This window comes from Pavona decussata, unplaced genomic scaffold (assembly GCF_977016875.1).
Source record: "Pavona decussata unplaced genomic scaffold, jaPavDecu1.1 SCAFFOLD_48, whole genome shotgun sequence".
Classification (NCBI taxonomy): domain Eukaryota; kingdom Metazoa; phylum Cnidaria; class Anthozoa; order Scleractinia; family Agariciidae; genus Pavona; species Pavona decussata.
In genome coordinates this window covers 3616498-3644137 of record NW_028145470.1, presented here as the reverse complement: position 1 = coordinate 3644137, position 27640 = coordinate 3616498, and the positions used below count along the sequence as shown (strand labels likewise).

General features: G+C 38.3%; 2 protein-coding genes and 1 long non-coding RNA gene across 5 annotated transcripts; all 3 read left to right on the top strand.

Moving 5' to 3' along the window:
• The first annotated feature begins 607 nt into the window (after positions 1–607).
• Positions 608–12410, top strand: LOC146481834 (uncharacterized). The gene is made up of 3 exons (XR_014864314.1): positions 608–754; positions 6491–6581; positions 12221–12410. It is a non-coding gene; the product is annotated as an uncharacterized LOC146481834 (long non-coding RNA).
• Positions 7698–10463, top strand: LOC146481835 (uncharacterized). Of its 3 annotated transcripts, XR_014864303.1 has the most exons (6): positions 7700–8098; positions 8252–8427; positions 8873–8951; positions 9288–9926; positions 9975–10047; positions 10132–10462. XR_014864303.1 is itself a non-coding variant. In XM_085107789.1 (5 exons), the coding sequence occupies exons 1-5, from the start codon at positions 8038–8040 to the stop codon at positions 9983–9985; spliced, it is 966 nt and encodes a 321-aa protein (XP_084963915.1). In that variant the 5' UTR covers positions 7701–8037; the 3' UTR covers positions 9986–10463. The 3 variants fall into 3 exon arrangements, 2 of the variants coding, with proteins under 2 accessions (XP_084963914.1, XP_084963915.1); XM_085107789.1 differs by having other exon boundaries at positions 7701–8098; positions 9975–10463; XM_085107788.1 differs by lacking the exons at positions 9975–10047; positions 10132–10462 and having other exon boundaries at positions 7698–8098; positions 9288–9967.
• An 8276-nt stretch (positions 12411–20686) lies between the features above and the next one.
• LOC146481833 (uncharacterized) lies at positions 20687–24413 on the top strand. Its single transcript, XM_085107790.1, has 4 exons — positions 20687–22189; positions 22343–22518; positions 22963–23041; positions 23378–24413. The coding sequence occupies exons 1-4, from the start codon at positions 22129–22131 to the stop codon at positions 23929–23931; spliced, it is 870 nt and encodes a 289-aa protein (XP_084963916.1). The 5' UTR covers positions 20687–22128; the 3' UTR covers positions 23932–24413.
• The last annotated feature ends 3227 nt before the right edge of the window (positions 24414–27640 follow it).

Below are 27640 nucleotides of genomic sequence, written 5' to 3'. Positions count from 1 at the left end.
ATAAGCGCTCGGTGCAATCCCTGCATTTAGATTGAACAGCGGTATCCACAGGAATTGCACCGACGCGTCAGCACGATAAAATGTCACAGAAACGTTCGGCGAGGTAAATACTGAATATGTTTCTTACTGCTATTCAAATCTTACACAGAAAGCGAGTCTTCCGTTAAGAAATCGTTCAGATTCACTACAACATATGAACTGTTTCATCGTTCTATGTCTATCACTTTTACGGTTTGAACTTGGTCAACTTGCGATGCGAACGCGAATACAAAAGCTTTGAAAGGTTTGATGACAGCGAACACAGCACGAGGCCGAGAATGAAATGTATAAGTGTCACTGTGGTCAATTGCTATTTTTATCTTCCAGTGACAGGCCGGTGCAATCTCTGGATTTAGTCGCTAGTCTTGCGCCTCCATCCGCCATCTTTGAGTGAAGGGAAAGAAGGGCCTGAAAACGAGTAAGATGATTTTCACGCCCAGTTCCTTCGCGGACGTCAAATTTCTTTTGCACAGGACACTCAGATTGCTACGCAACAATTCATTTATTCATTCATTCATTTCATTTGGCTAGCCTGTGGTTGACTGCCTTATCAAACAATGACGTCTAACGACTCACGCTTTTGGGTTGTATTTATCTCAAACTTTGCTTTTAAAGTTTTTACGATTTTGGTCACCGAAAATCGACGCTGAAATGTGTTTGAGGAGGAAGAAAATGTCTTCAAACCCGGGCTTCAAACTCTTCAGAAGACAGGAAGGTGAGTGTGGAGATTTTTTAATTAATTACCCCTTAATTGAGCATTGTGAATTTTGAGTGGTAAAAAGGTAAAATTAGCTTCACACAAACGGATGAAACTACATGTAGATGGTAACTATGAATTCGTATTTCATTAAGGCATTGTAACGATCAAACTAGTATGCGTCTCTGTCCTATTCAAAAACCGGCGTTTTGATGCATGAAACCAAAATGTATGCTGCGCCAGTGAGAAATTGTTCGCATGGCAGATTAAGCACATGGCGGCCCTGTAGCTGTAACGTGACATTTCTCAAGCCTCTTGCAGAATATACCTTGACTCTTTCAAAAGAGGACGAAATAAGCCGGCTCATTGCATGAAGGGGTCGTGTCTCATTTACTCCGTAAGAACGGTAATTTATTGTTCATGACGAAACAGCAAAGACGGCCTATCAGGAAGTAAATGGTGACCTCAAAGACAGATTAAGCTAGATTACAAGTAATGTAAACAAAAATTTAGTGTTCTAATACGCGGAAGCTGAATAATTTGCCGTTCGTGATCCAATGTTCATAGACAAAATTCTGATTTCAGCGGTTGGAACCAAAATTCTTTTACTGAATTCAGTGAACGTCGAGCACAAATCTGAAATTTGAAAATTATTTTGAAACAATGTGAAACGCTTGAACGCCTTTATACCATCAAGAGAATTTTCTCTTGATAACATTTGACACTTTTGCTGCATAAATTACTTCGCAACCGTCATTTTTACAACCTTGAAAATGAAGTAATGATGATTTCGAAACTTCGGATTTTTTTTTTCGCTTATTTTCATTTTTAAGTGTGAAACTTGTCTCAATAAAGCGAGAACACAATAATTAGAAACGAAAAAACAAACACTGGGGGACTAGAGCTAAGAAAAGGAACAATCCGCAGCGAAATAATAGATAAGCGCCTCCATTGAAGGCCTACGGTTGCGAATATAGTTTCTGAAATATGTTGAGGTATATGGACCGTGCATGTTAACATTTTTAAAATGTTGTAAAGAGAACGTCGTTTTCCTGAAAAGGGTTTAAAATGATACCCCTATCTAATCAGACTGAATTCGAGGATAGTGCTTCATACCAATCAACTCAAGACTACAAAAAAACTTAAGCTTGCATAAGTGAAAGTGTTGCAGTGTTCACGAAATCGAAAAGGCCACATTTGCGATCCACGCCTAAGAGGCGCATTCTGGTCAAAATACAATTTATACCCACTTTAGTCTCATGTTTTCGGCCTCTTGCCTCACAGGAAGCGTGAAGATGAGTGAAGGATTTAGTCTCGAGTTTTTAGCAAGGAATTATCTGTTAACATTTGCACTAATTCAAGAAGTCCCTCCAGCCGGTTTCAGCCTGCCTCAAATGTCCGTTTTCGTTGAGTCCAGTAAGGCGCTATAATAGGTTGACTTGTGGCATGTGTTATCAGCTTGTAGATCGATTTCATGTAAAAACGTTCAGGAATTTTTGATAATATTTGAGAGTGATTGGAGAAGAAGAGAAATGTGTAGAAATTGAGAAAAATGAGAAATGTTAAAGATTTAAGGAAGTCTTTTATTTAGAATTTTAAGTAAATATAAATAATTAAGATGTGAACACCAAAACAGTCAACCCCATCAAGTATATCCGAAGTGTTTCTGAGCGGTTTCTGTAAATTCTTTATTCGTCTATTAATCCCTACTAAATCCAGCGACATTGCTCATCTTCAGGCAATTAATCGCCCACTCTTCGAAGAGAAGCTCTTTTTCCCTTCAGGCAATTAATTAATCGCCCCGGCTCTTCAAAAAAAAGAGTCTGTACTCTTACTTCTACGTTATGTTAACTTCAAATACAGGACTTTATTTTTCATCCATCGTTAAGAATAGAAAAAGACAAAATTCCTTAGAACAGGACAAAACGATTTCTTGAAGACACTGGCGAATGCTGATATTTGATTTCGGGAAGTAAAACCCTGTTTATTTGCTTTCTTTTGGCAAATTAAGCGGAAGTGGAATAATTTTCTTTTAGTAACATCTTCGTACATTCGCATTATAGAAATTCTGAAATTTAGGGGATCAAAAATTTCATTTTTCCAAATTCGGTCAGTTTTTGACGCACAGGCATGGGCTTGAACTTCAAAAATTGCGAAGAGAAATGGTCAAAAAGCGAGCGTAAACACTGTAACAAAATGATGTATTAATTGCCAAAAGGTTAGCCGCAAATTAGAGATACGGAAACAGGTTCGTAAAACATCTTCCAAATCAAAAACACTACCAGCGTGACGAACTTTAAATTCATTGTGCCATAACACATTGTTTTTAAGGCTCACTGAATTTGACGTTTCATTCTTAAATGATCCCTTTGAACCTGGGTCAAACGTCGAACTTCACATGAGACGAACTAAATTGAGTGAATTAAGTTCGTGATAAGTACGACGCTTGACTCAATTGAGCGGTTCGTCTGACTAAATTCAGTTGGATCGACTAAGATGTTTATCCGTCTGATTCAGACGGATAGAAATCGGAAGATCGACTGTGGGACAAACGTCGATCTTTTCATGAATCAAACTTAATAATTAAATCGCGCAGAAATCCCTCTGACCAAAAGATTCGTTTTTGGTGCTCTGAATTTGGTTCGACGAATTATGTTCGACGTTTGACTCAACGGTCGAGCTTAACCCATTTGGGTCGACCCAAATTGCAATTTAGCTCGTCTCATGTGAAGTTCGACGTTTACGAACTTTCAAACTTTTCAAGGTTGAAATGTTAATTACATTAGTCTTGTTAGTCGTTCTTTATCGGCAATTGTTTTATTCGAATTGTAATAACATCTGCTTTTTCGGTAGCTGTTAACAAGCAAGATTTATGGAGAATAGAAACACGACATAATTCTGTTCTCACACCACAACAAATTAAAAATGCGAAAATCGTCAGGGGAAAGAATTTAACAAGAATAAAATATTCAAGGGAAATTAACGATAAAAACGTCAGAAAAACGTTTCGAAATCAATCCTTAGTAAAATATTCGTATAGCAAAATCAAACAAGGAAGTAAAAGCATTGTCAGAATCAACAGTAATTCCAAATTTATTCAAAACAGAAATTAACAAAGTGAAAAGGCAACTCAGACCACATTCCGTACAAACTTATTGACGGCCACCAAAAAAATGGCTGACTAGAATTACGAAAAGTAAAGAGAAGAATGAAGACATTGTGAGAAAGGCTATCGGAAGTTTAAAACGTTGACATGTGGAAATCCTTTTTTCTTTTATCTCCCACCTGTCAATAAAATATACACTGGCTGAATTGAAGGATTGAATACTGGAGCACACTTTTACGGTGCAATGTATTGACAAGGTGGCTCTCTTGAGCTTATTTTAAAACTGCATTCAAAAATAACGCAAGATGATTAGCCTGCACACTGTGAAATTGAAACTGACCACCAAAATGAGGCTATTAAAATTGTCTGACAGTTGAACTTCCTTAGGAACCTCAATTTAATGCAGAACTCTTGTAATATTTTTGTGGAGTTTGTTATTTTTATTCTTTACCCCGTTATAGTATGCATTTACACGCTCATCATAAAAGGGATTTCAGTGATTTTTAGTGAAATTATACAAATTCTGGCGTCATACAGAACACACGAGCTTGAAGATGAAATCAGGACACGACTTAGGATACTTATTGAAAGAAAATCAAACAATTTATGCAGTCGCTTTCGTTACAGTCCCAGCGAGCTATGGAGATTGAACTGCCTAAAAATGTTCATTTACAGGTCTCACATATTCCACGGAAAATTAAATAGAAAAATATCCGCTTTGACGACTTATTCCATTGCTCTATTCCGTTAATGTTCATCATTTATTGCAAATTCTGTGATTTTATTTCTCTGGTCATGTAAAACCAGCTCTAAACTAAACGTGCTGATGGCTAGCTATATATGTATAGGATGGCCTGATCTTGTATGTACATAGATTGTACGATTAGTCAAGAGAGGCAAGCAAATGCCATGGATAACATATTTCAGTGAAAAAATGGGTTACTGAACGAAACCATCGAATTATCAATGCAAATTTCTGTAAGCCAATGCGCACCAGTTAATTTTGTTATTTAGCTGAAAAAAGTCTCCGAATGGCGCCCCACCGTGAAAGGCTACGTTGTAAATACACAGTGTATAAATCTGATATGAATAGCTGTACTAGTCTTATAACTTGCCGCTCGATTACTGGCTGAGCAACGCAGCGATAAGAAGCTGTAATCTCTGTGATAGCAAAACAAACCAGATATATAGTAAAACGGAGTACTATTAGCCACGGAAACAAACGTCATTGCAATTCACGTGCCTGAACATAAATTTATTGAATACAATTCGACTGAAGAGGTTGATCGATTATTAAATATCCAGGATCTAGAAATCTAGGAATACGATATCATTCTTGTTTAGGTCTTAACAGAAGAAGAGGGATCTCTCTTATACTTTTTTTCCTTTTTTCTCTTAATTAATTGTTCGCTTAATTAAGTAAGAACCGAAACAGGAACTTGATTGCAAATTTCTGCACTGTGTTATCATACCACCCGTACTCACTACTCGTAACTTCGCAGTCCAGACTACACACACACAAATGTATTACCTGTTGGCCACATTGGTTCGCTGGCGTGCGGCGAAAAACCCAGATCACAGTCAAAATGCCGGGCGTTATTTCGGACAAAGCAGTCGGGCAGTGCGAGCTTATACGTAACACAGAAAACAAGCTTAGATCTTCCATTGATCACCAAGTTAGCAAAACGGTAGACTTCCTTTTCAGTGATCGCTTCTCACTGTTCCTAATCTATCATTGATAGCAGGGATTGCTCGATATGCAAAGGAAACGTGGACTTTTTTTTAATCAAGTTTGGTGTATTGGTACGAAACGAGTAGACACAGACTCCTGGTCAGCATTGAGTGCCTCGGTATAGTGTATACGTTTAAGCACACAGGATAACAAGCAATGAATATATGTAAAACACAGTATGTATCTTTGTAATGGTTCCGTTAATTCCAAAGATAAAAAAGAGCACACTGTGGTAAAGAATACAAGGGACAAATTTAATTTACAAATGTCCACAATAGATCTAAACTGATAAACTGCTAAGCTTTCACTCTCGTTCCGTTTAAAAAGTCTCATTCGTTTGATTCCCTCAGAGTGATTCTCATAGTTTCCCTCAGTATCATCCAACTTGTTAGTGGAATTAATACTATTATACTGGAAGTAGCATATAAGGCAGTCGTTTCGTGGTTGTTCCGATTTCAACTCCTCAGCCACGCTTATGATATCACCACTAGCCTGTCTCCTGCAAGGGATTTTTCCCATATTACTTTCAGCCTAAATTCAGTTATTCTTTTGAAAAGTTTGAATGCTTTGCGCTGCTTTCGCTCTGCGCTATCAACATTCACTGAGGTTGTATCTACTGCTTTTGATTTTTGGCCGATCGGCAAAGAAAGAGATACAAACAGAATTAGTGGTGGAAGGGGCATTAAGGGAAATCTACGTGCTTTCGATATCACTTTCTTTTTACAGTATTACACAATACGCAGAGGAAAACAAATTTGGAAATTTTCTCCATTGTACGTTTAAATCTCTTCTGGGTAAAAATAGGCTTCAAGCAGATTTAAAGCGAAGGAATCTGCGAGCGAAATAAGCTGTTCTTTTATTTTAACCAAGTTTTCTTCTTGGGTTTACGTTTAACATATAATTTTTCTTTTTTCAGAATGAAGTGCAAACATATGAGATTTGCATAAGACTTCCTGTTCCTGTGGAAATGTAGAGGAATCTTTTCTGCACAAAACAGTAAGCCAAAGGTAGCAAATGATTAAGGCAGATCAGTTAAACAGCATTACAAATTACCGAAAGAATAAGCTATTTGTTCATTTCTACCAATTTTCTCTTCTTGTTGCTACGTTTTACAAATAATTTATCTTTCCAGAATGAAGCGCAAACAATTGCAACAAGATTCAAAAAGACGTTTCTGTGAAAATGTAGCGGAAAGAAAAAAGGTAATCTTTTCTGCAGAAAACATTAAACTTAGAGCAGATTTCCACAAGATTGTAAATAACAAAGTAATAAGCTATTCGTTCATTTTGACTAATTTCCCTTCCTGTTGTTAGGCTTTATAAATAATTGAGTTTCCCAGAGTGAAGTACAAATATGTCAGTGAGATTTGCATAAAACGTTTTGCGAAAATTCAGACCGTTTTTGGATATTTCTTAAGGCAAGATATCCGTATGTTCTCTATTTTCTTATGGAAGCGATTTAAACATCGCCTGTAGATTAACTTTGGCTACTTTTGGCTACTTGAAGGAAATTTTCCGAAAGAAAACATTACGATGTTTAAATTATTTAATAGCGATGTGAAATAATCAAGGTAAAGAATATTTGCTTTAAGCGTGTGAATCAACTCCTCGTAGATTTACAAAAGCGCTTTCCTGAACAATGTCTGTTGGGAGTTTCCTGGTATGTAACGTGCCAGTGTAGAGTACGATTTACGTTTTGGAGGGAAACGGAAAGCGACAACACTTTAATTTTCTTGTCTTCACGCAGGACCATATCAGGGTACGAGATTACAATCGGCCTTAACTTCTTCAAGCAAATAACCAAGGGAATTTGGTCAGACACAATTACTTTAGAAAAAAGAACATTATTTTGCAATGTTTTTAAGAAACTGTGAGGGGTTAAGTATGAATTGTTTGTTTTTGTAATTAAGAAACTTCTACTCCGCTCACTTCATGAGGCAAAACAACTGACCGCCGTACTCGTGTTAAGGCTAACTTACTAAACATCAAACATTGCCCGGCTTCTTACTGCGATCGAAAATTCAGAGGCTCTTTAAACATTACAATCCGTTCAACGGTCTACAATAATTTATGGCCGAGTTCACAGGAAAATTATCTGTCATCTATGCAACATCTTAGTTTCGTAAAAATAGCTGATCATTTACCCTGATAATATCTTGATGGGTAGTTCGGGGTAGAGATGAGCCTTTTTTCTTTTTTCTTCCTCTTCCGGTGAATACTGATGTTGTGCGCATGTCACTATTCAGATCTTCGCAAATAAGTGCCAACGTGTTTGGGATGGTGTTTCGCGTCTTTAATGTACACAAATTGTACCAAAATAAATTTTGAGCCAGTTAACTTCCTCTAATTAAGCTTGAGCGCTGCGTCATCAGGTTTGATCGTTGGCTTTATAAGCAGGTCAGCAGTGCACTAAGAATCATTGGTCTCACAAGATAGCCTCCAAGCTGATTAGTGACCCAGCAAGATGATTTCTAAACTGAGCAGTGTACTTGTCTTTACTCTGGCCATACTGACGTTCTTAACAGGTAACGAACTCTTTCCATAATATAGTAATTTTTGAGATCGTTAACTTCATTTTTTGTTGCTTTAGATTTATATAAAATGACTTTACTCGCCGAGATATAGAGTAAGTGTATGAGTAAAAACATTTCTGATGAAGATTCACTTTCCATTGATAGATGCTAGGACCGGAGACGCCGTGCAAGTAAAGCTGCGTTACAATCTTAATTTTCAAGCTTCGGATTCTGAGGTGAAGGACATATTGACAAAGGCAGACCTTGAGAGCCATGGCTTCATCAAAGAAGTTTCTTCCAGGCTGGTGAAAGAACCTGGGACGAACACAGCCGAATATCAGGTATGTTAATACTATGTGGGGAAATACGAGTTTATTGAAAAAAATAAAACCTCAGTCTCTTTGTCATTACTAAGAACCGACTAGCTCACTAGAACACAGTGGCGGATTGACGGTAAAAGTTGAGGAGTGGGAGGGTTCAGCCCCTGCTATAAGGAGTTTTAAAAGTGTTACTAGATTTGCCATCAATTAAAAGGTACGTTTTCAAAAATGTCCGGTGAGTTTTAGACGAATTCTGTTAACGTCCCCTAAACCCCGATGAAAATTCAAGCCCCTCGTGGATCCCCTCCCCTTCCCCCCTGAAACGAATAAAAAGTGGTGGTACTTCACTGAAGAATAATTTTCCATCTGTGAATAGCGTTCTATGTTAAATTGTGTTCTTTGTTGTCATATGTTTGACTACCGCTCAATCAAGATTTAATCATCAACGTCTTTTCGTCTTCTTCAGGAATCGTACTTCTACTACAAAGTAGTGAACTGTTCAAGGACTCAGGAGGTTGAACAAGAATTGGACACTTTGATACCAGGTAATTAAAGTTTCGTACATACATTCACTCATTCATTCATCCAGACATTGTCATTTATTCATTCTTTTGTTCATTGATTTATTCCTATTTACCAAATGCTGTGAGATAAATAAAATAAACCCTTTCCAAACAACGATATTAAGAAGATGTGAATATGTCGAGTCAAAATATCCAGTAAAATCACTGAGATCCGAAATCTAAAGCAATCTGAGAAACCTTTACATGATTCAACTGCATATTGGGTCATTTAATGTTTCTTGAAAACTAAGGCTTCGAACGCTTCGCTATGGTATATGTTTTATGTGCTGAAAACCAGTTGTTCCTTCCCTCTCTCAGGCATATTTGGCGACAACGTCGCCTCCAAGCTAAACAAGGAAACAAAGTCCACCGACAAGATGGGTCATTGCAGAGTAGGACTGGAGCTTATTTTCAGGAAGCCTGGGAATGACTTTGGCCGCCAGACAGCTGACATGGACGAGAGTGAAGAGGCGGATGAAGGCCAGTTGAAGTCGCGTGGATTCTGGTTTCATGGCAAGAAAGTCTCTCTGCGACCCAAAACACACTTTGACATGGACGAGAGCGAAGAGGCGGATGAAGGCCAGTTGAAGTCCCGTGGATTCTGGTTTCATGGCAAGAAAGTCTCCGCTCTGCAACCCAAAACACCCTTTGACATGGACGAGAGCGAAGAGGCGGATGAAGGCCAGTTGAAGTCGCGTGGATTCTGGTTTCATGGCAAGAAAGCCTCCGCTGTGCAACCCAAAACACCCTTTGACATGGACGAGAGCGAAGAGGCAGATGAAGGCCAGTTGAAGTCACGTGGATTCTGGTTTCATGGCAAGAAAGTCTCTCTGCGACCCAAAACAGAAGAAGCTGATGAAGGCAGCTTAAAGGTCAATAGTGGTATCGGAGTCGGTAAGAAAAGGAGCAACCTCTGGGGTAGCCGCCGGCGCCGGTACCGTATCGGCATCAGCCTTCGTCGCCGGTGGGGGCGTTAATCATGATGATTAGCCATGAGTGTATTAGCTGAGCGTTAATCATGATGATTAGCCATGAGTGTATTAGCTTCCCATAAGTTAAAATAAAGCATATAGAGCGCGTTTTTTTCTTAATTTTTTCGTTTTAAATCAAGATAATATGTTTCTTAACCGTTTTGTTGTTGATTGAGACGTCGTATACCGAGCTGTTTGAATAAGCCATTCTGAATTGCTAATTGCCTCATTTTCAAAACGTTCAAAACGAGTCCCAGTGCACCAGATAACCATTTAAACGAATACGAGTTTGATTTAAATGAAAAAGAAAAGCTCATATTTATATGAAAAGTTTTGCCCTTAGTCTCGTTTAGGGATAGAGGAAAAAGAAACTCGGAAATGACCTATTGTTTATTAGTTTTGGTTCGTGTCGGATGCAGTATTTCAGACGAGTTGACAGAAATAATTTTTGATGATTTATTAAGTCATTTTCTGGTACAGAATTAAAACCTCGAGTAGAATCACCTGTATGTAGTTAATAAAGCTGAAATAAACTCATGGTTAAAGGTGATCTTTATCAGAAGCCTGATTACTGCGTTGGGAAAGGTTATTCTTCGTTCTATTTCATGACACGATCTCTTGATATAAATTTACTTGCACGGAAAAACGTTTTTACAATTTTTAAAAACACTTAAAGATGACAGTTTTTACAAGAAAATATCCATTGACCATTCGATCTCAGCTTGACGTGAAAACAAAAAAAGAGGATACCCTTTCATTTAAAGCAACATTTTTAATAAATCATAGAACTTAAATTAAGTTCTAGTTGAAACAACAGATCAACCACAACAACTCCTCACTTTCCATAAAGCAAGAAATTGGAATTTGAGATTACTTCAATTATATCACTGACATACAAACATATCACAACTTGACTTCAAATTGAGAATGACATAGTATTCAGGCGGTGACACAAGAATACTCCGAAACAAGAAATCCGAGTTCTCCATTGGCAAATAGAAACCGGATTTCTTTTTTCCGAGTATGATGTGTCTGTTTCACTGACTGACTGACTGAAATATACCATCACATTTATTCCAGGCCATTAACTCTAAATTCGTGTCCCCAAAAACTCTAACTAGCTACTTACACATCATCTAGAAAGGCTACTAAGCACAAAAAAGTTAAAACAACTAAGCTCTACTTTGCAGAAAATAATTGTCAAAGTAAACTTTGTTTGACCTCGGACATTCATGTGCAAAGCTTGACGGACTTTCACACCGTGAAGGTGGAAAAGGTTACTCCATAATGATACTCTGAATTGTAGTTAAAGTGACCCTGATGCGTGCGCACGAACCTGTTGGATTTCTCGCGTTCAATGAGCTAGTCTAAAAGAAAAAGGCTGCTGAAAAAAAAATACTTTAGATTATAGTCAAACAAGTGGTCGTCAGTTTGGCTGCAAGAATGCATGCACTACTGAGATCTTGTTGTGGTTAACGAGTGGCAGTATGACCTCTTCTATTACTGCAAGCCTGTCTCTAATGCACTAAAGGACCTCAAAGATCCAGAGTGAGCCTAAGAGAAACAGGTGTTTCGACAATAATGCCTCGGGCTATAGTTAAACAAGCGGTTGTCACTTTGGCTGCACGACTGTTATAGCAACCGCCAATGGTGTGCACGACTGTTTGGTCCCTGAGAGGGAAGGGGAGGGGGGGGGGGGGGGGGTAGAACGTGTTTCAGCTTGGCCTCCTTACTTTCCAATTGGAGGTTTGCATGTGACGTCATAGCGGCCAAGGTGGTGGAAAGTAATTAGCGTTTGCTTTGGTTTTGCTTTACCCTTTAGTACTCCCCTGTGATTGGTTAGCGAAACTCGTGCCACTTTCTCAACCAATGAGAAGCAAAACCAAAACACATCGTGACTTGCTCGCACGCATTTTCCCGCGCTTGGCACCGGTAGCATGTATTTTCTTCGTGTTCTGATTGGTTCATTGCGCTGTTTACCTCTCTTGTTATTGGCCAGAGTAATAACATTTGTTTTGGTTTAACAAACCGTAAAGGAAAGGAAAGCAGTCCTTGTCTCGAAACGACAAATTGCTTTGCGAGTTGTAGAAAAAGAGAACTAGTATTTTGCTATCCGCAACGTCGCGAGATACGTAACGTTGCAGCGTGTGGCATGTTTTCTGCAACTTCGAAGTTGTGCAGTTTTAGTTTTTTAACACTTTCCTATCCAACCGTGCAATTATACCTTCTCTTTCTTTCGTTGTCATGAGTTTTATTGTTTTTTCTCATTCTGTTCAACAGAATAAATAAAGGGGATAAAGTAGACGGACTTCAACGAAACCTCAACGACTGTTAAGAAACTGGACAAGAAAATAAATCACATTACACGATTATCGTATATCTGTAAATTAAAGGAAAAACTGAATATGATTTGAATATAATGTAAAAAAAAAAGGCTGATATGAGAACAAGGATATTAAAAAAACAAATTTAATCTCCTGAAGCATATTATGTGTGTCCTTTTTATTATCAGTACAGATTTTAATGTTAAATCATAAGATAACACGGTTTATAATGACATAGAGCAAAAATGCGAGAAGTGATAGCCATAAATTACAGTTCATTTACGTTAGGAAACCAAATGAAATTTGTAACCTCTCGATCTCGACCCGGCGCTCAGATCCCCGGTTATAAATCTCCTCGGACGTCCTGGGTGGGGGCCCCCAGGATCGGAGTGAAAACTTTTCAGTTGGGATGAAAAAAAATGGCCCCTCCGGCTTCGCTCCCCCCCCCCCCCCCCCCGTCCCTCCTCAACCCCTCCCAGATCTACCACTCCCTCTTAATGGGCAGAATACGCTTCCCTAGCCCAGATCCTTCTTCTTGTTATTGTTAAAAAAAAAAAAAAAAGGGGGACAGGGAGGGGGGGGATGCTTAGGGTGATCATGAGCTGCTGTGAATTTATTTTGCAAGAAAAAAAAAGGAGAAGGAAAAAAGATAAAAGAGAGCCGACTTGGGGAGACTTGACTTGACGGTTATGATCGGTAATCCAATGTAAACGGATTGTAGCCCTAACCCTAATTGTCTTCTCTCAAACCCCCCACCTCCCCTCCCCTCCACAGATAAGTTGAATAATTGCCTGTCCCTGAGAAGCTGCTTTCAAACCACAGTTAAACAATATTGAGTCCGAAATTTTAAAAATAACAACTTATACTAGTCGCTTATAACAGCTTATAAGACCCAGGGCGGCCGGGCGTGATCTACCGCGTCACGCACAGTTCGTACAAAATAATTCACTCTCAAAATGATCTAATAATACTTACCGAGAATTCCATGTCGGAAATATTTTGGATATTATCACCAATATTCTAGATATTGTAGAAGCCCAAGGAAATTTAAATTAAACAGCAAGCTAGGGATCACAGTAAGGATTGCTCTTTCAAGCGTGTGATCGAGAAGTGCGCGCGAAATTTTCCCGCTCGTTTTTAATTAGATGGAAGACGAAATCTCACTGACCAATAAGCGCTCGGTGCTATCCCTGCATTTAGATTGAACAGCGGTATCCACAGGAATTGTACCGACGCGTCAGCACGATAAAATGTCACAGAAACGTTCGGCGAGGTAAATACTGAATATGTTTCTTACTGCTATTCAAATCTTACACAGAAAGCGAGTCTTCCGTTAAGAAATCTTTTAGATTCACTACAACATATAAACTGTTTCATCGTTCTATGTCTATCACTTTTACGGTTTGAACTTGGTCAACTTGCGATGCGAATGCGAATACCATAGCTTTGAAAGGTTTGATGACAGCGACAGCACGAGGCCGAGAATGAAATGTATAAGTGTCACTGTGGTCAATTGCTATTTTTTATCTTCCAGTGACAGGCCGGTGCAATCTCCGGATTTAGTCGCTAGTCTTGCGCCTCCATCCGCCATCTTTGAGTGAACGGAAGGAAGGGCCTGAAAACGAGTAAGATAATCTTCACGCCCAGTTCCTTCGCGGACGTCAAATTTCTTTTGCACAGGACACGCAGATTGCTACGCAACAATTCATTTATTTATTCATTCATTCATTTCATTTGGCTAGCCTGTGGTTGACTGCCTTATCAAACAATGACGTCTAACGACTCACACTTTTGGGTTGTATTTATCTCAAACTTTGCTTTTCAAGTTTTCACGATTTTGGTCACCGAAAATCGACGCTGAAATGTGTTTGAGGAGGAAGGAAATGTCTCCAAACTCTTCAGAAGGCAGAGGGTGAGTGTGGAGATTTTTTTTAAATTAATTACTCTTTAATTGAGCATTGTGAATATTGAGAGGTAACAAGGTAAAATTAGCTTCACACAAACGGATGAAACTACATATAGATGGTAACTATGAATTCGTATTTCATTAAGGCATTGTAACGATCAAACTAGTATGCGTCTCTGTCCTATTCAAAAACCGGCGTTTTGATGCATGAAACCAAAATGTATGCTGCGCCAGTGAGAAATTGTTCTCATGGCAGATTATGCACATGGCGGCCCTGTAGCTGTAACGTGACATTTCTCAAGCCTCTCGTAGAATATACTTCGACTCTTTCAAAAGAGGACGAAATAAGTTCATTGCATGAAGGGGTCTTGTCTTGTTTACTCCGTAAGAACGGTAATTTATTGTTCATGACGAAACAGCAAAGACGGCCTATCAGGAAGTAAATAGTGACCTCAAAGACAGATTAAGCTAGATTACAAGTAATGTAAACAAAAAGTTAGTTTTCTAAAACTCGGAAGTTGAATAATTTGCCGTTGGTGATTCATTGTTCATAGACGAAATTCTGATTTCAGCAGTTGGAACCAAAATCCTTTTACTGAATTCAGTGAACGTTGAGCGCCGATCTGAAATTTGAAAACTATTTTGAAACAGTGTGAAACGGTTGAACGCATTTATATCATCAAGAGAATTTTCTCTTGATATCATTTGACACTTTTCCTGCATACATTACTTCGCAACCTTCATTTTTACAACCTTGAAAATGAAGTAATGATGATTTCGAAACTTCGGATTTTTTTTTTTCGCTTTTTTTCATTTTTAAGTGTGAAACTTGTCTCAATAAAGCGAGAACACAATAATTAGAAACAAAAAACAAACACTGGGGGACTAGAGCTAAGAAAAGGAACAATCCGCAGCGAAATAATAGATACCCCTGACACGGCTAGGTCTCAAAGTGTAATCCAGCGCCTTCATTGAAGGCCTACGACCCGTAGTATGTGATAATTATAACTGTGATAATCTTAAAATGAATCAGAGCTGTTAAGTAACTTGCGAATATAGTTTCGAAATATGTTGAGGTATATGGACCGTGCATGTTAACATTTTCAAAATGTTGTAAAGGGAACATCCTTTTCCTGAATAGGGTTTAATATGATATCACTATCTAATCAGACTGAATTCGAGGATAGTTCTTCATGCCAATCAACCGTCAAGACTACAAAGAAACTTAAGCTCGCATAAGTGAAAGTGTTGCAGTGTTCACGAAATCGAAAAGGCCACATTTGCGATCCTCGCCTAAGAGGCGCATTCTGGTCAAAATACAATTTATACGCACTTTAGTCTCATGTTTTCGGCCTCATGCCTCATAGGAAGCGTGAAGATGAGTGAGGGATTTAGTCTCAGTTTTTAGCAAGGAATTATCTTGTAAACATTTGCATCCTGCCTCAAATGTCCGTTTTCGTTGAATCCAGTCAGGCGCTATAACAGGTTGACTTGTGGCAAGTGTTATCACAGTTGTAGATCGATTTCATGTAAAGTCGTTCAGGAATTTTTGATAATATTTGAGGGTGATTGGAGAAGAAAAGAAATGTGTAGAAATTGTGAAAAATGAGAAATGTTAAAGATTTAAGGAAGTCTTTTATTTAGAATTTTAAGTAAATAATTAAGATGTGAACACCAAAACAGTCTATCCCATATATCCGAAGTTTTTCTGAGCGGTTTCTGCGACGGTAAATTCTTTATTCGTCTCTTAATCCCTGCTAAATCCAGCGACATTGCTCTTCTTCAGGCAATTAATCGCCCACTCTTCGAAGAAAAGCTCTTTTTCCCTTCAGGCAATTAATTAATCGCCCCGGCTCTTCAAAGAAAACAGTCTGTACTCTTTCTACGTTATGTTAACTTTAAATACAGGACTTTATTTTTCATCCATCTTTAAGAATAGAAAAAGACAAAATTGCTTAGAACAGGACAAAACGTTTTCTTGAAGACACTGCCGAATGCTGATATTTGATTTCGGGAAGTAAAACCCTGTTTATTTGCTTTCTTTTGGCGAATTAAGCGGAAGTGGAATAATTTTCTTTTAGTAACATCTTCGTCCACTCGCACTAATGGTCAAAAAGCGAGCCTAAACACTGTAACAAAATGATGTATTAATTGCCAAAAGGTTAGCCGCAAACACGATAGAAAATTAGAAATATGGACACAGGTTTGTAAACCATCTTCCAAACAAAAATACTGCCAGCGTGACGAACTTTAAATTCATTGTGCCATAACACATTGTTTTTAAGGCTCACTGAATTTGACGTTTCATTTTTAATCCCTTTAGACCTGGGTCAAACGTCGAACTTCACATGAGACGAACTAAATTGAGTGAATTAAGTTCGTGATAAGTACGACGCTTGACTCAATTGAGCGGTTCGTCTGACTAAATTCAGTTGGATTGACTAAGATGTTTATCCGTCTGATTCAGACGGATAGAAATCGGAAGATCGACTGTGGGACAAACGTCGATCTTTTCATGAATCAAACTTAATAATTAAATCGCGCAGAAATCCCTCTGACCAAAAGATTCGTTTTTGGTGCTCTGGATTTGGTTCGACGAATTATGTTCGACGTTTGACTCAACGGTTGAGCTTAACCCATTTGGGTCGACACAAATTGCAATATAGCTCGTCTCATGTGAAGTTCGACGTTTATTCCGGCGGGGCTAAAACGAGCTTTCAAACTTTTCAAGGTTGAAATGTTAATTACATTAGTCGTGTTAGTCGTTCTTTATCGGCAATTGTTTTATTCGAATTGTAATAACGTCTGCTTTTTCGGTAGCTATTAACAAGCAAGATTTATGGAGAATAGAAACACGACATAATTCTGTTCTCACACCGCAACAAATTAAAAAATGCGAAAATCGTCAGGGGAAAGAATTTAACAAGAATATAATAATCAAGGGAAATTAACGATAAAAACGTAACGTTTCGAAATCGATCCTTAGTAAAATATTCGTATAGCAAAATCAAACAAGGAAGTAAAAGTATTGTCAGAATCAACAGTAATTCCAAATTTATTCAAAACAGAAATTAACAAAGTGAAAAGGCAACTCAGACCACATTCCGTACAAACTTATTGACGGCCACAAAAAAATGGCTGACTAGAATTACGAAAAGTAAAGAGAAGAATGAAGAAATTGTGAGAAAGGCTACCGGAAGTTTAAAACGTTGACATGTGGAAATCCTTTTTTCTTTTATCTCCCACCTGTCAATAAAATGTACACTGGCTGAATTGAGGGATTAGAGTACTGTAGCACACTTTTACGGTGCAATGTATTGACATGGTGGCTCTCTTGAGCTTATTTTAAAACTGCATTTAACAATTACGCAAGATGATTAGCCTGCACACTGTGAAATTGAAACTGACCACCAAAATGAGGCTATTAAAATTTTCTGACAGTTGAACTTCCTTAGGAACCTCAATTTAATGCAGAACTCTTGTAATATTTTTGTGGAGTTAATTTTGTTATTTTTTTTCTTCACGCATTTACATTATACATCTAACGCTCGTCATAAAAGAGATATTTCAGTGATTTTTAGTGAAATTATACAAATTCTGGCATCATACAGAACAATTAACAAATCGACGGCAGTTTTCTATGGTCTATACTCTTATAGACCATAAAATGACGTCAAAAAATGTTCAAAACTCAAGTGGAACCACGAGCCGCAGGCGAGTGGTTTCACTGCCAAGTTTTGGACATTTTATGGCGCCATTTTATGGTCTATAAGAGTATAGACCATAGAAAACTGCCGTCGATTTGTTTTTTACAATAACATGGAAAAAGTACGAGCGGAATTGGCTATATTTTTCGTTCTGAGAAAGCGCGCGCGTTACATCTGACGTCAGTTTTATTGTCTGTACTCTTATAGACAATAGCTACGAGCCAATCAGCGCGCTGGAATTTGGACAGTTATTGTAAAAACGAGCTTGAAGATGAAATCAGGACACGACTTAGGATACTTAGTGAAAGAAAATCAAACAATTCATGCATTCATGCAGGATAGCCTGATCTTGTCTGTACATAGGTTGTATGATTAGTCAAATGAGGCAAGCGAGTGCCATGGATAACATATTTCAGTGAGAAAATGGGTTGCTGAACCAAACTATCGAATTATCAATGCAAATTTCTGTAAACCAATGCGCACCAGTTAATTTTGTTATTTAGCTGAAAAAAGTCTCCGATCGAATGGCGCCTAAACCGTGAAAGGCTACGTTGTATATATACAGTGTATAAATCTGATGTGGATGGCTGTACTTGTCTTATATCTTGCCGCTTGATTACTGGCTGAGCAACGCAGCGATAAGAAGCTGTAATCTCTGAGATAGCAAAACAAACCAGATATATAGTAAAACGGAGTACTATTAGTCACGGAAATAGACGTCATTGCAATTCGCCTGAACATAAATTTATTGAATACAATCCGACTGAAGAGGTTGATCGATTACTAAATATCCAGGATCCAGAAATCTAGGAATACGATATCATTCCTGTTTAGGTCTTAACAGAAGAAGAGGAAGTCTACACAAATGTATTACCTGTTGATCACATTGGTTCGCTGGCGTGCGGCGAAATACCCAGATCACAGTCAATATGCCAGGCGTCATTTCGGACAAAGCAGTCGGGCAGTGCGAGCTTATACGTAACACAGAAAACAAGCTTAGATCTTCCATTGATCACCAAGTAAGCAAAACGGTAGACTTCCTTTTCAGTTATCGGTTCTCACTGCTCCTAATCTATCATTGATAGCAGGGATTGCTCGATATGCAAAGGAAACGTGGACTTTTTTTAATCAAGTTTGGTGTATTGGTACGAAACGAGTCGACACAGACGCCTGGGGCCCGTTTCTCGAAAGTCCCGGTAACTTAGGGCCCGATAAGTGTCTTGGTGAAAAATGTTACTTAACAGAAGTCAATTTTTGTTAGCTTTGAATACTAAATTTCAAAATCTTATAATTCTATAAACACATTGGCCAAGTACTATGTCTGTAATCACAGTGTAATCGGCAAAAAAAAACGTATTTAAAAATGTACTTACCGGGCCCGGTAAGTTACGGGACTTTCGAGAAAGGGGCCCGGGTGCCTCAGTATAGTGTATACGTTTTAGCATACAGGATAACAAGTAATGAATATATGTAAAACACAGCATGTATCTTTGTAATGGTTCCGTTAATTCCAAAAATAAAAAAGAGCACACTGTGGTAAAGAATACAAGGGACAAATTTAATTTACAAATGTCCACAATAGATCTAAAATAAACTGTCAAGCTTTAAAAATTCTCATTCGTTTGATTCCCTCAGAGTGATTCCCATAGTTTCCCTCAGTATCATCCAACTTGTTTTGTGGAATTTATACTATTATACTGGAAGTGGCATATGAGGCAGTCGTTTCGCGGTAGTTCCGATTTCAACTCCTCAGCCACGCTTATAATATCACAACTAGCCTGTCTCCTGTAAGGGATTTTTTCCCGCCATGTTCCTTTCAGCCTAAATTCATTTACTCTTTTGAAAAGTTTGAATGCTTTGCGCCGCTTTCGCTCTACGCTATCAACATTCACTGAGGTTAAACCACTGAGATTGTATTTACTGTTTTTGATTTTTGGCCGATCGGCAAAGAAAGAGATACAAACAGAATTAGTGGTGGAAGGGGCATTAAGGGAAATCTATATGCTTTCGATATCACTTCCTGTTAACAGTAATACACAATTCACAATAATACGCAGAGGAAAACAGATTTGTAAATTTTCTCCACTATACGTTTAAATCTCTTCTGGGTAAAAATAGGCTTCAAGCAGATTTAAAGCGAAGGATTGGCGAGCGAAACAAGCTGTTCTTTTAGTTTAACCAATTTTTCTTCTTGGGTTTACGTTTAACATATAATTTTTCTTTTTTCAGAATGAAGTGCAAACATATGAGATTTGTATAAGACTTCCTGTTCCTGTGAAAATGTAGAGGAATCTTTACTGCACAAAACAGTAAGCCAAAGGTAGCACACGATTAAGGCAGATCAGTTAAACAGCATTACAAATTACCAAAGGAATAAGCTATTTTTGTTCTTTTCTTCCAATTTCTCTTCTTGTTGCTACGTTTTACAAATAATTTATCTTTCAAGAATGAAGCGCAAACAACAAGATTCGAAAAGACGTTTCTGTGAAAATGTAGCGGAAAGAAAAAAAGTAATCTTTTTTGCAGAAATCATTAAACTTAGAGCAGATTTCCACAAGATTGTAAATAACAAAGCAATAAGCTATTCGTTCATTTTGACTAATTTCCCTTCCTGTTGTTAGGCTTTATAAATAATTGAGTTTCCCAAAGTGAAGTACAAACAAGTCAGTGAGATTTGCATAAAACGTTTTGAGAAAATAGGCCTTATCACGGTTTTCGACGCCATTTTGACGGGCTTGAAATAACAGTGTTTGTATGAAAATCCGATGTCAAATAATTTTCATAAAACATCGCTTCTGAAAAATTCATGAATTGGAAACTTTTGGCTCTAGGAAAAGGATTTTAAGAAAAATATTGGACGGATGTAGCTGTGACAGAAAGCGTCCAGTCGTGTTTTGAACTTTCTATACATTTCCCTGTATTTTTTCCCGCGAACTATTTTTAGTAGCAGTTCACGGCTGGTTCGCTATACAGACAAATGTATGGAAAGTTCAAAACACGACTGGACGCTTTCTGTCACAGCTACATCCCTTCAATTTTGTTGTTAAAATCCTTTTCCTAGTGCCAAAAGTTTCCAATTCATGATTTTTTCAGAAGCGATGTTTTATGAAAATTGTTTGACATCGGATTTCCATACAAACACTGTTATTTCAAGCCTGTTTGCCTACCCGTCAAAATGGCGGCGAAAACCGTGATAAGGCCTATTCAGACCGTTTTTGGATATTTCTTTAGGCAAGATATCCGTATGTTCTCTATTTTCTTATGGAAGCGATTTAAACATCACCTGTAGATTAACTTTGGCTACTTTTGGCTACTTGAAGGAAATTTTCCGAAAGAAAACATTACGATGTTTAAATTATTTGATAGCGATGTGAAATAATCAAGGTAAAGAATATTTGCTTTAAGCGTGTGAATCAACTCCTCGTAGATTTACAAAAGCGCTTCCTGAACAATGTCTGTTGGGAGTTTCCTGGTATGTAACGCGCCCCTGTGGAGTACGATTTACGTTTTGGAGGAAAACGAAAAGCGGCATTGTTGCCTGCCACACTTTAATTTTCTTGTCTCCATGCAGGATCATCAACAATCGGCCTTAACTTCTTGAAGCAAATAACCAAGGGAATTTGGTCAGACATAATTACTTTAGAAAAAAGAACATTATTTTGCAATGTTTTTAAGAAACTGTGAGGGGTTAAGTATGGATTGCTTGTTTTTGTAATTAAGAAACTTCTACTCCGCTCACTTCATGAGGCAAAACAACTGACCGCCGTACTCGTGTTAAGGTTAACTTTCTTACGGCGATCGAAAATTCAGAGGCTCTTGAACGGCATTACAATCCGTTCAACGGTCTACAATAATTTATGGCCGAGTTCACGGGAAAATTATCTGTCATCTATGCAACATTTTAGTTTCATAAAAATAGCTGATCGTTTACCCTGATAATATCTTGATGGGTAATTCGGGGTAGAGATGAGTCTTTTTTCTTTTTTCTTCCTCTTCCGGTGAATACTGATGTTGTGCGCATGTCACTATTCAGATCTTCGCAAATTAGGGCGAACGTGTTTGGGATGGCGTTTCGCGTCTTTAATGTACACAAATTGTACCAAAATAAATTTTTAGTCAGTTAACTTCCTCTAATTAAGCTTGAGTGCTGCGTCATCAGGTTTGTTCGTTGGCTTTATAAGCAGGTCAGCAGTGCACTAAGAATCATTGGTTTCACAAGATAGCCTCCAAGCTGATAAGTGACCTAGCAAAATGATTTCTAAACTGAGCAGTTTACTTGTCTTTACTCTGGCCATACTGACGTTCTTAACAGGTAACGAACTCTTTCCATAATATAGTAGTTTTTGAGATCGTTAATTTCATTTTTTGTTGCTTTAGGCATATATAAAATGACTTTACTCGCCAAAATATAGAGTGAGTGTATGAGTAAAAACATTTCTGATGAAGATTCACTTTCCATTGACAGAGGCCAGGACCGGAGACGCCGTGCAAGTAAAGCTGCGTTACAATCTTAATTTTCAAGCTTCGGATTCTGAGGTGAAGGACATATTGACAAAGGCAGACCTTGAGAGCCATGGCTTCATCAAAGAAGTTTCTTCCAGGCTGGTGAAAGAACCTGGGACGAACACAGCCGAATATCAGGTATGTTAATACTATGTGGGGAAATACGAGTTAATTGAAAAAAAAAACCTCAGTCTGTTTGTCATTACTAAGAACAGACTAGCTAACTAGAACACAGTGGCGGATTGACGGTAAAAATTGAGGAGTGGGAGGGTTCAGCCCCTGCTATAAGGAGTTTTAAAAGTGTTACTAGATTTGCCATCAATTAAAAGGTACGTTTTCAAAAATGTCCGGTGAGTTTTAGAGGATTTCTGTTAACGTCCCCTAAACCCCGATGAAAATTCAAGCCCCTCGTTGATCCCCTCCCCTTCCCTCCTAAAACGAATAAAAGTTATGGTGCTTCACTGAAGAATAATTTTCCATCTGTGAATAACGTTCTATGTTAAATTAAGTGTCATTTGTTGTCATATGTTTGAGTACCTCTCAATCAAGATTTAATCATCAACGTCTTTTCGTCTTCTCCAGGAATCGTACTTCTACTACAAAGTAGTGAACTGTTCAAGGACTCAGGAGGTTGAGCAAGAAATGGACACTTTGATTCCTGGTAATTAGAGTTTCATACATTTATTCACTCATTCACTCACCCAGACATATTCATTTATTCATTCTTTTGTTCATTGATTTATTCCTATTTACCAAATGCTGTGAGATAAATAAAATAAACCCTTTCCAAACAACGATATTAAGAAGATGTGAATATGTCGAGTCAAAATATCCAGTAAAATCACTGAGATCCGAAATCCACAGCAATCTGAGAAACCTTTACATGATTCAACTGCATATTGGGCCATTTATTGTTTCTTGAAAACTAAGGCTTCGAACGCTTCGCTATGGTATATGTTTTATGTGCTGAAAACCAGTTGTTCCTTCCCTCTCTCAGGCATATTTGGCGACAACGTCGTCTCTAAGCTAAACAAGGAAACAAAGTCCACCGACAAGATGGGTCAGTGCAGAGTAGGACTGGAGCTTATTTTCAGGAAGCCTGGGAATGACTTTGGCCGCCAGACAGCTGACATGGACGAGAGTGAAGAGGCGGATGAAGGCCAGTTGAAGTCGCGTGGATTCTGGTTTCATGGCAAGAAAGTCTCTCTGCAACCCAAAACACCCTTTGACATGGACGAGAGCGAAGAGGCAGATGAAGGCCAGTTGAAGTCGCGTGGATTCTGGTTTCATGGCAAGAAAGTCTCTCTGCGACCCAAAACACCCTTTGACATGGACGAGAGTGAAGAAGCGGATGAAGGCCAGTTGAAGCCGCGTGGATTCTGGTTTCATGGCAAGAAAGTCTCTCTGCGACCCAAAACAGAAGAAGCTGATGAAGGCAGCTTAAAGGTCAATAGTGGTATCGGAGTCGGTAAGAAAACCAACAACCTCTGGGGTAGCCGCCGAATCCGCTTCCGTACCGGCATCAGGCTTCGTCGCCGGTGGGGGCGTTAATCATGATGATTAGCCATGAGTGTATTAGCTTCCCATAGGTTAAAAGAAAGCGTACAGAGCGCGTATTTTTCCTTAATTTTTTCGCTTTAAATCAAGATAATATGTTTCTTAACCGTTTTGTTTTGTTGAATAAGCCATTTCTGAATTGCTAATTCCCTCATTTTCAAAACGTTCAAAACGAGTCCCAGTGCACCAGATAACCATTTAAACGAATACGAGTTTGATTTAAATGAAAAAGAAAAGCTCATATTTATATGAAAAGTTTTTCCCTTAGTCTCGTTTAGGGATAGAGGTAAAAGGACCTCGGAAATGACCTATTGTTTATTAGTTTTGGTTCGCGTCGGATGCAGTATTGCAGATGAGTTGACAGAAATAATTTTTATTGATTTTTAAAGCCATTTTCTGGTACAGAATTTAAAAACTCGAGTAGAATCACCTGTATGTAGTTAATAAAGCTGAAATAAACTCATGGTTAAAAGTGATCTTTATCAGAAGTCTGATTACTGCGTTGGGAGAGGTTGTTCTTCGTTCTATTTCATGACACCATTTCCTGATATAAATTTCCTTGCACGAAAAACTTTTTTACAATTTTTAAAAACACTTAAAGATGACAGTTTTTACAAGAAAATATCCATTGACCATTCGATCTCAGCTTGACGTGAAAACAAAAAAGAGGATAGGCTTTTATTTAAAGCGACGTTTTTAATAAATCATAGAACTTAAATTAGGTTCCAGTTGAAACAACATATCAACCACAACAACTCCTCACTTTCTATAAAGCAAGAAATTGGATCATTATATCACTGACATACAAACATATCACAACTTGACTCCAAATTGAGAATGACATAGTATCCAGGCAGCGACACATGCAAGTATACTCCGAAACAAGAAATCCGAGTTCTCCATTGACAGATAGAAGCCGGATTTCTTTTTTCCGAGTATGATGTGTCTGTTTCACTGACTGACTGAAATCAAGAGTCACATTTATTCCAGGCCATTAACTCCAAATTCTTTCCCCCAAAAACTTTAACTAGCTACTTACACATCATCTAGAAAGGCTACTAAGCACAAAAAGTTAAAACAACTAAGCTCTACTTTGCAGAAAATAATTGTCAAAGTAAACTTGGTTTGACCACGGACATTCATGTGCAAAGCTTGACTCTCACACGAAGGTGGAAAAGCTAGCTCAAAAATAATACTTTGAATTATAGTTAAAGTGACCCTGATGCGTGCGCACGAACCTGTTGGATTTCTCGCGTTCAATGAGCTATTCTAAAAGAAAAAGGCTGCTGAAAAAAATACCCTTAGATTATAGTCAAACAAGTGGTCGTCAGTTTGGCTGCAAGAATGCATGCACTACTGAGATCTTGTTGTGGTTAACGAGTGGCAGTATGACCTCTTCTATTACTGCAAGCCTGTCTCTAATGCACTAAAGGACCTCAAAGATCCAGAGTGAGCCTAAGAGAAACAGGTGTTTCGACAATAATGCCTCGGGCTTTAGTTAAACAAGCGGTTGTCACTTTGGCTTCACGACTGTCATAGCAACGGCACGACTGTTTGTTCCCTAAGGGGGGGGGGGGGGGTAGAACGTGTTTCAGCTTGGCCTCCTTACTTTCCAATTAGAGGATTGCATGTGACGTCATAGCGACCGTTATGGTGGAAAGTAATTAGCGTTTGCTTTGGTCTTGCTTTATCCTTTAGTACGCCCCTGTGATTGGTTAGAAAAACTCGTGCCACTTTCTCAACCAATGAGAAGCAAAACCAAAACCAATCGTGACTCGCTCGCACGCATTTTCCCGCGCTTGGCACCGGTTACATGTATTTTCTTCGTGTTCTGATTGGTTCATTGCGCTGTTTACCTCTCTTGTTATTGGCCAGAGTAATAACATTTGTTTTGTTTTAACAAACTGTAAAGGAAAGGAATGCACTCCTTTTATCGTAACGACAAATTGCGTTGTGAGTTGTAGAAAAAGAGAACTAGTATTCTGCTAACCGCAACGTCGCGAGATACGTTGCAGCGTGTGGCATGTTTTCTGCAACTTGGAAGTTGTGCAGTTTTGATTTTTTTTACACTTTCCTATCCAACCGTGCAATTATACCTTCTGATTATTATTGGACATGAATTTTATTCTGTTCAACAGAATAAATAAAGAGGATAAAGTAGACTTCAACGAAACCTCTACAACAGTAAAGAAATGGACAAGAAAATAGATCACATTACATGATTATCGTATATCTGTAAATGAAAGGAAAAACTGAATATGATTTCAATACAATGTAAAAAAAGGCTGATATGAGAAAAAGGATATTAAAAAACAAATCTAATCTACTGAAGCATTTTATGTGTGTCCTTTTTCTATCAGTACAGATTTCAATGTAGAAATAATAAGATAATACGCTTTGTAATGGCATAGAGCAAAATTACAAGTATTAATAGGTCAGTGATTTATAAAGTACAGTTCATTTATATTAGGAAACCAAATGAAATTTGTAACCTCTCGATCTCGACCCGGCGCTTAGTTCCCCGGTCATAAATCTCTCTGGGATGTCAGTAGCGGAACCAGAACTTTGTATAAGGTGGGGGTCCCCAGGCTCGGGGTGAAAACTTTTCAGTTGGGATGAAAAAAGTTCGCCCCTCCGGGACCGCTCCCCCCCCCCCCCAGCCCCTCCCAGATCGACCACTCCCTCATAATGGGCATTAGGAAGCAATCTAAGCCCAAGAATCAAAACCAACCGCGTTTTTTATCTCTCTCTTTCATCTTTTTTTAATATAGTTTTTTATTGAATGCAGAGGACCACACGATACAATAATGCTTGATTAAACCGTACTGATACTTTAAACCGCATGAATGTCTCAATGCCATACTGATTGCAAAGCAAGGCGAAAGGCATTATTGCAAACGAATGGAAATTTTATTATTCTGGCCATATTTTAACTAGTTGAAGTAGCCTTTTTAGTGCCAGGGCTGAAAAAGACCTGATCGTCTAGCTTCCCTATTTTGATCAATCAAGTTTGAGATTTTACGAAAATGAATATGAAATGCTTTTTTTTTTCACACTTACACACTCATCATGAAACATTTTAAGCAGGTACGATGACGACGGCAAACAAACAAGGATCCTGGCTCCGACCATTATCTCGTGGGAATGCAAAACTCTTTGAATTGCACTGTCGTTCATGAATACATTATTCATTTTTTGCTCGCACTTCTATCACGAGGGAAGCAAGGAAAAACGACGAAGTTAAAAAAATTTGACTAGAAAGTGTTTGTTAACAGTATTAGACGCGAAGAAATATCGTTTAACGGGTATCGCTGCGATCTGCTCCCGTTTCTTAGCCAAGACTTTTCTTCTCGAGCAAGAAAACTGCGAAAACGTGTCGAAATTATGGCGAATGTGAACAGTGGACGTGTCTTCCACAATCTGCTTCAGGTAAGATAAATGAACTGTGGTAATTATTGACAGTTTTTTACTGTTAGGTTTATAAGATTTATTTCATTGTCTTCAAGAAGCCGTACGACTTTGACCTTTGACTATTCAAGTAAACAGCATTTAATCGTAACATTGTAGCCACGTTGAAACTAAAATCTGCCCTCTTTGAATTGCATTTAAAACTCGGCGTCGTTATGAAATGGGACAATTCGGATGAGTTGCCTTCTCGGGTTAACGCGATATATAAGACAGTAATTTCATTGTTTTCTATTCT

Coding starts and splice junctions, on each gene's coding strand:
- LOC146481835 (XM_085107788.1), top strand. CDS start 8,038: ATGATTTCTAAACTGAGCAGTGTACTTGTCTTTACTCTGGCCATACTG. Junction 8,428..8,872: donor CGAACACAGCCGAATATCAG/GTATGTTAATAC, acceptor CGTCTTCTTCAG/GAATCGTACTTCTACTACAA. Junction 8,952..9,287: donor ATTGGACACTTTGATACCAG/GTAATTAAAGTT, acceptor TCCCTCTCTCAG/GCATATTTGGCGACAACGTC.
- LOC146481833 (XM_085107790.1), top strand. CDS start 22,129: ATGATTTCTAAACTGAGCAGTTTACTTGTCTTTACTCTGGCCATACTG. Junction 22,190..22,342: donor CATACTGACGTTCTTAACAG/GTAACGAACTCT, acceptor TTCCATTGACAG/AGGCCAGGACCGGAGACGCC. Junction 22,519..22,962: donor CGAACACAGCCGAATATCAG/GTATGTTAATAC, acceptor CGTCTTCTCCAG/GAATCGTACTTCTACTACAA.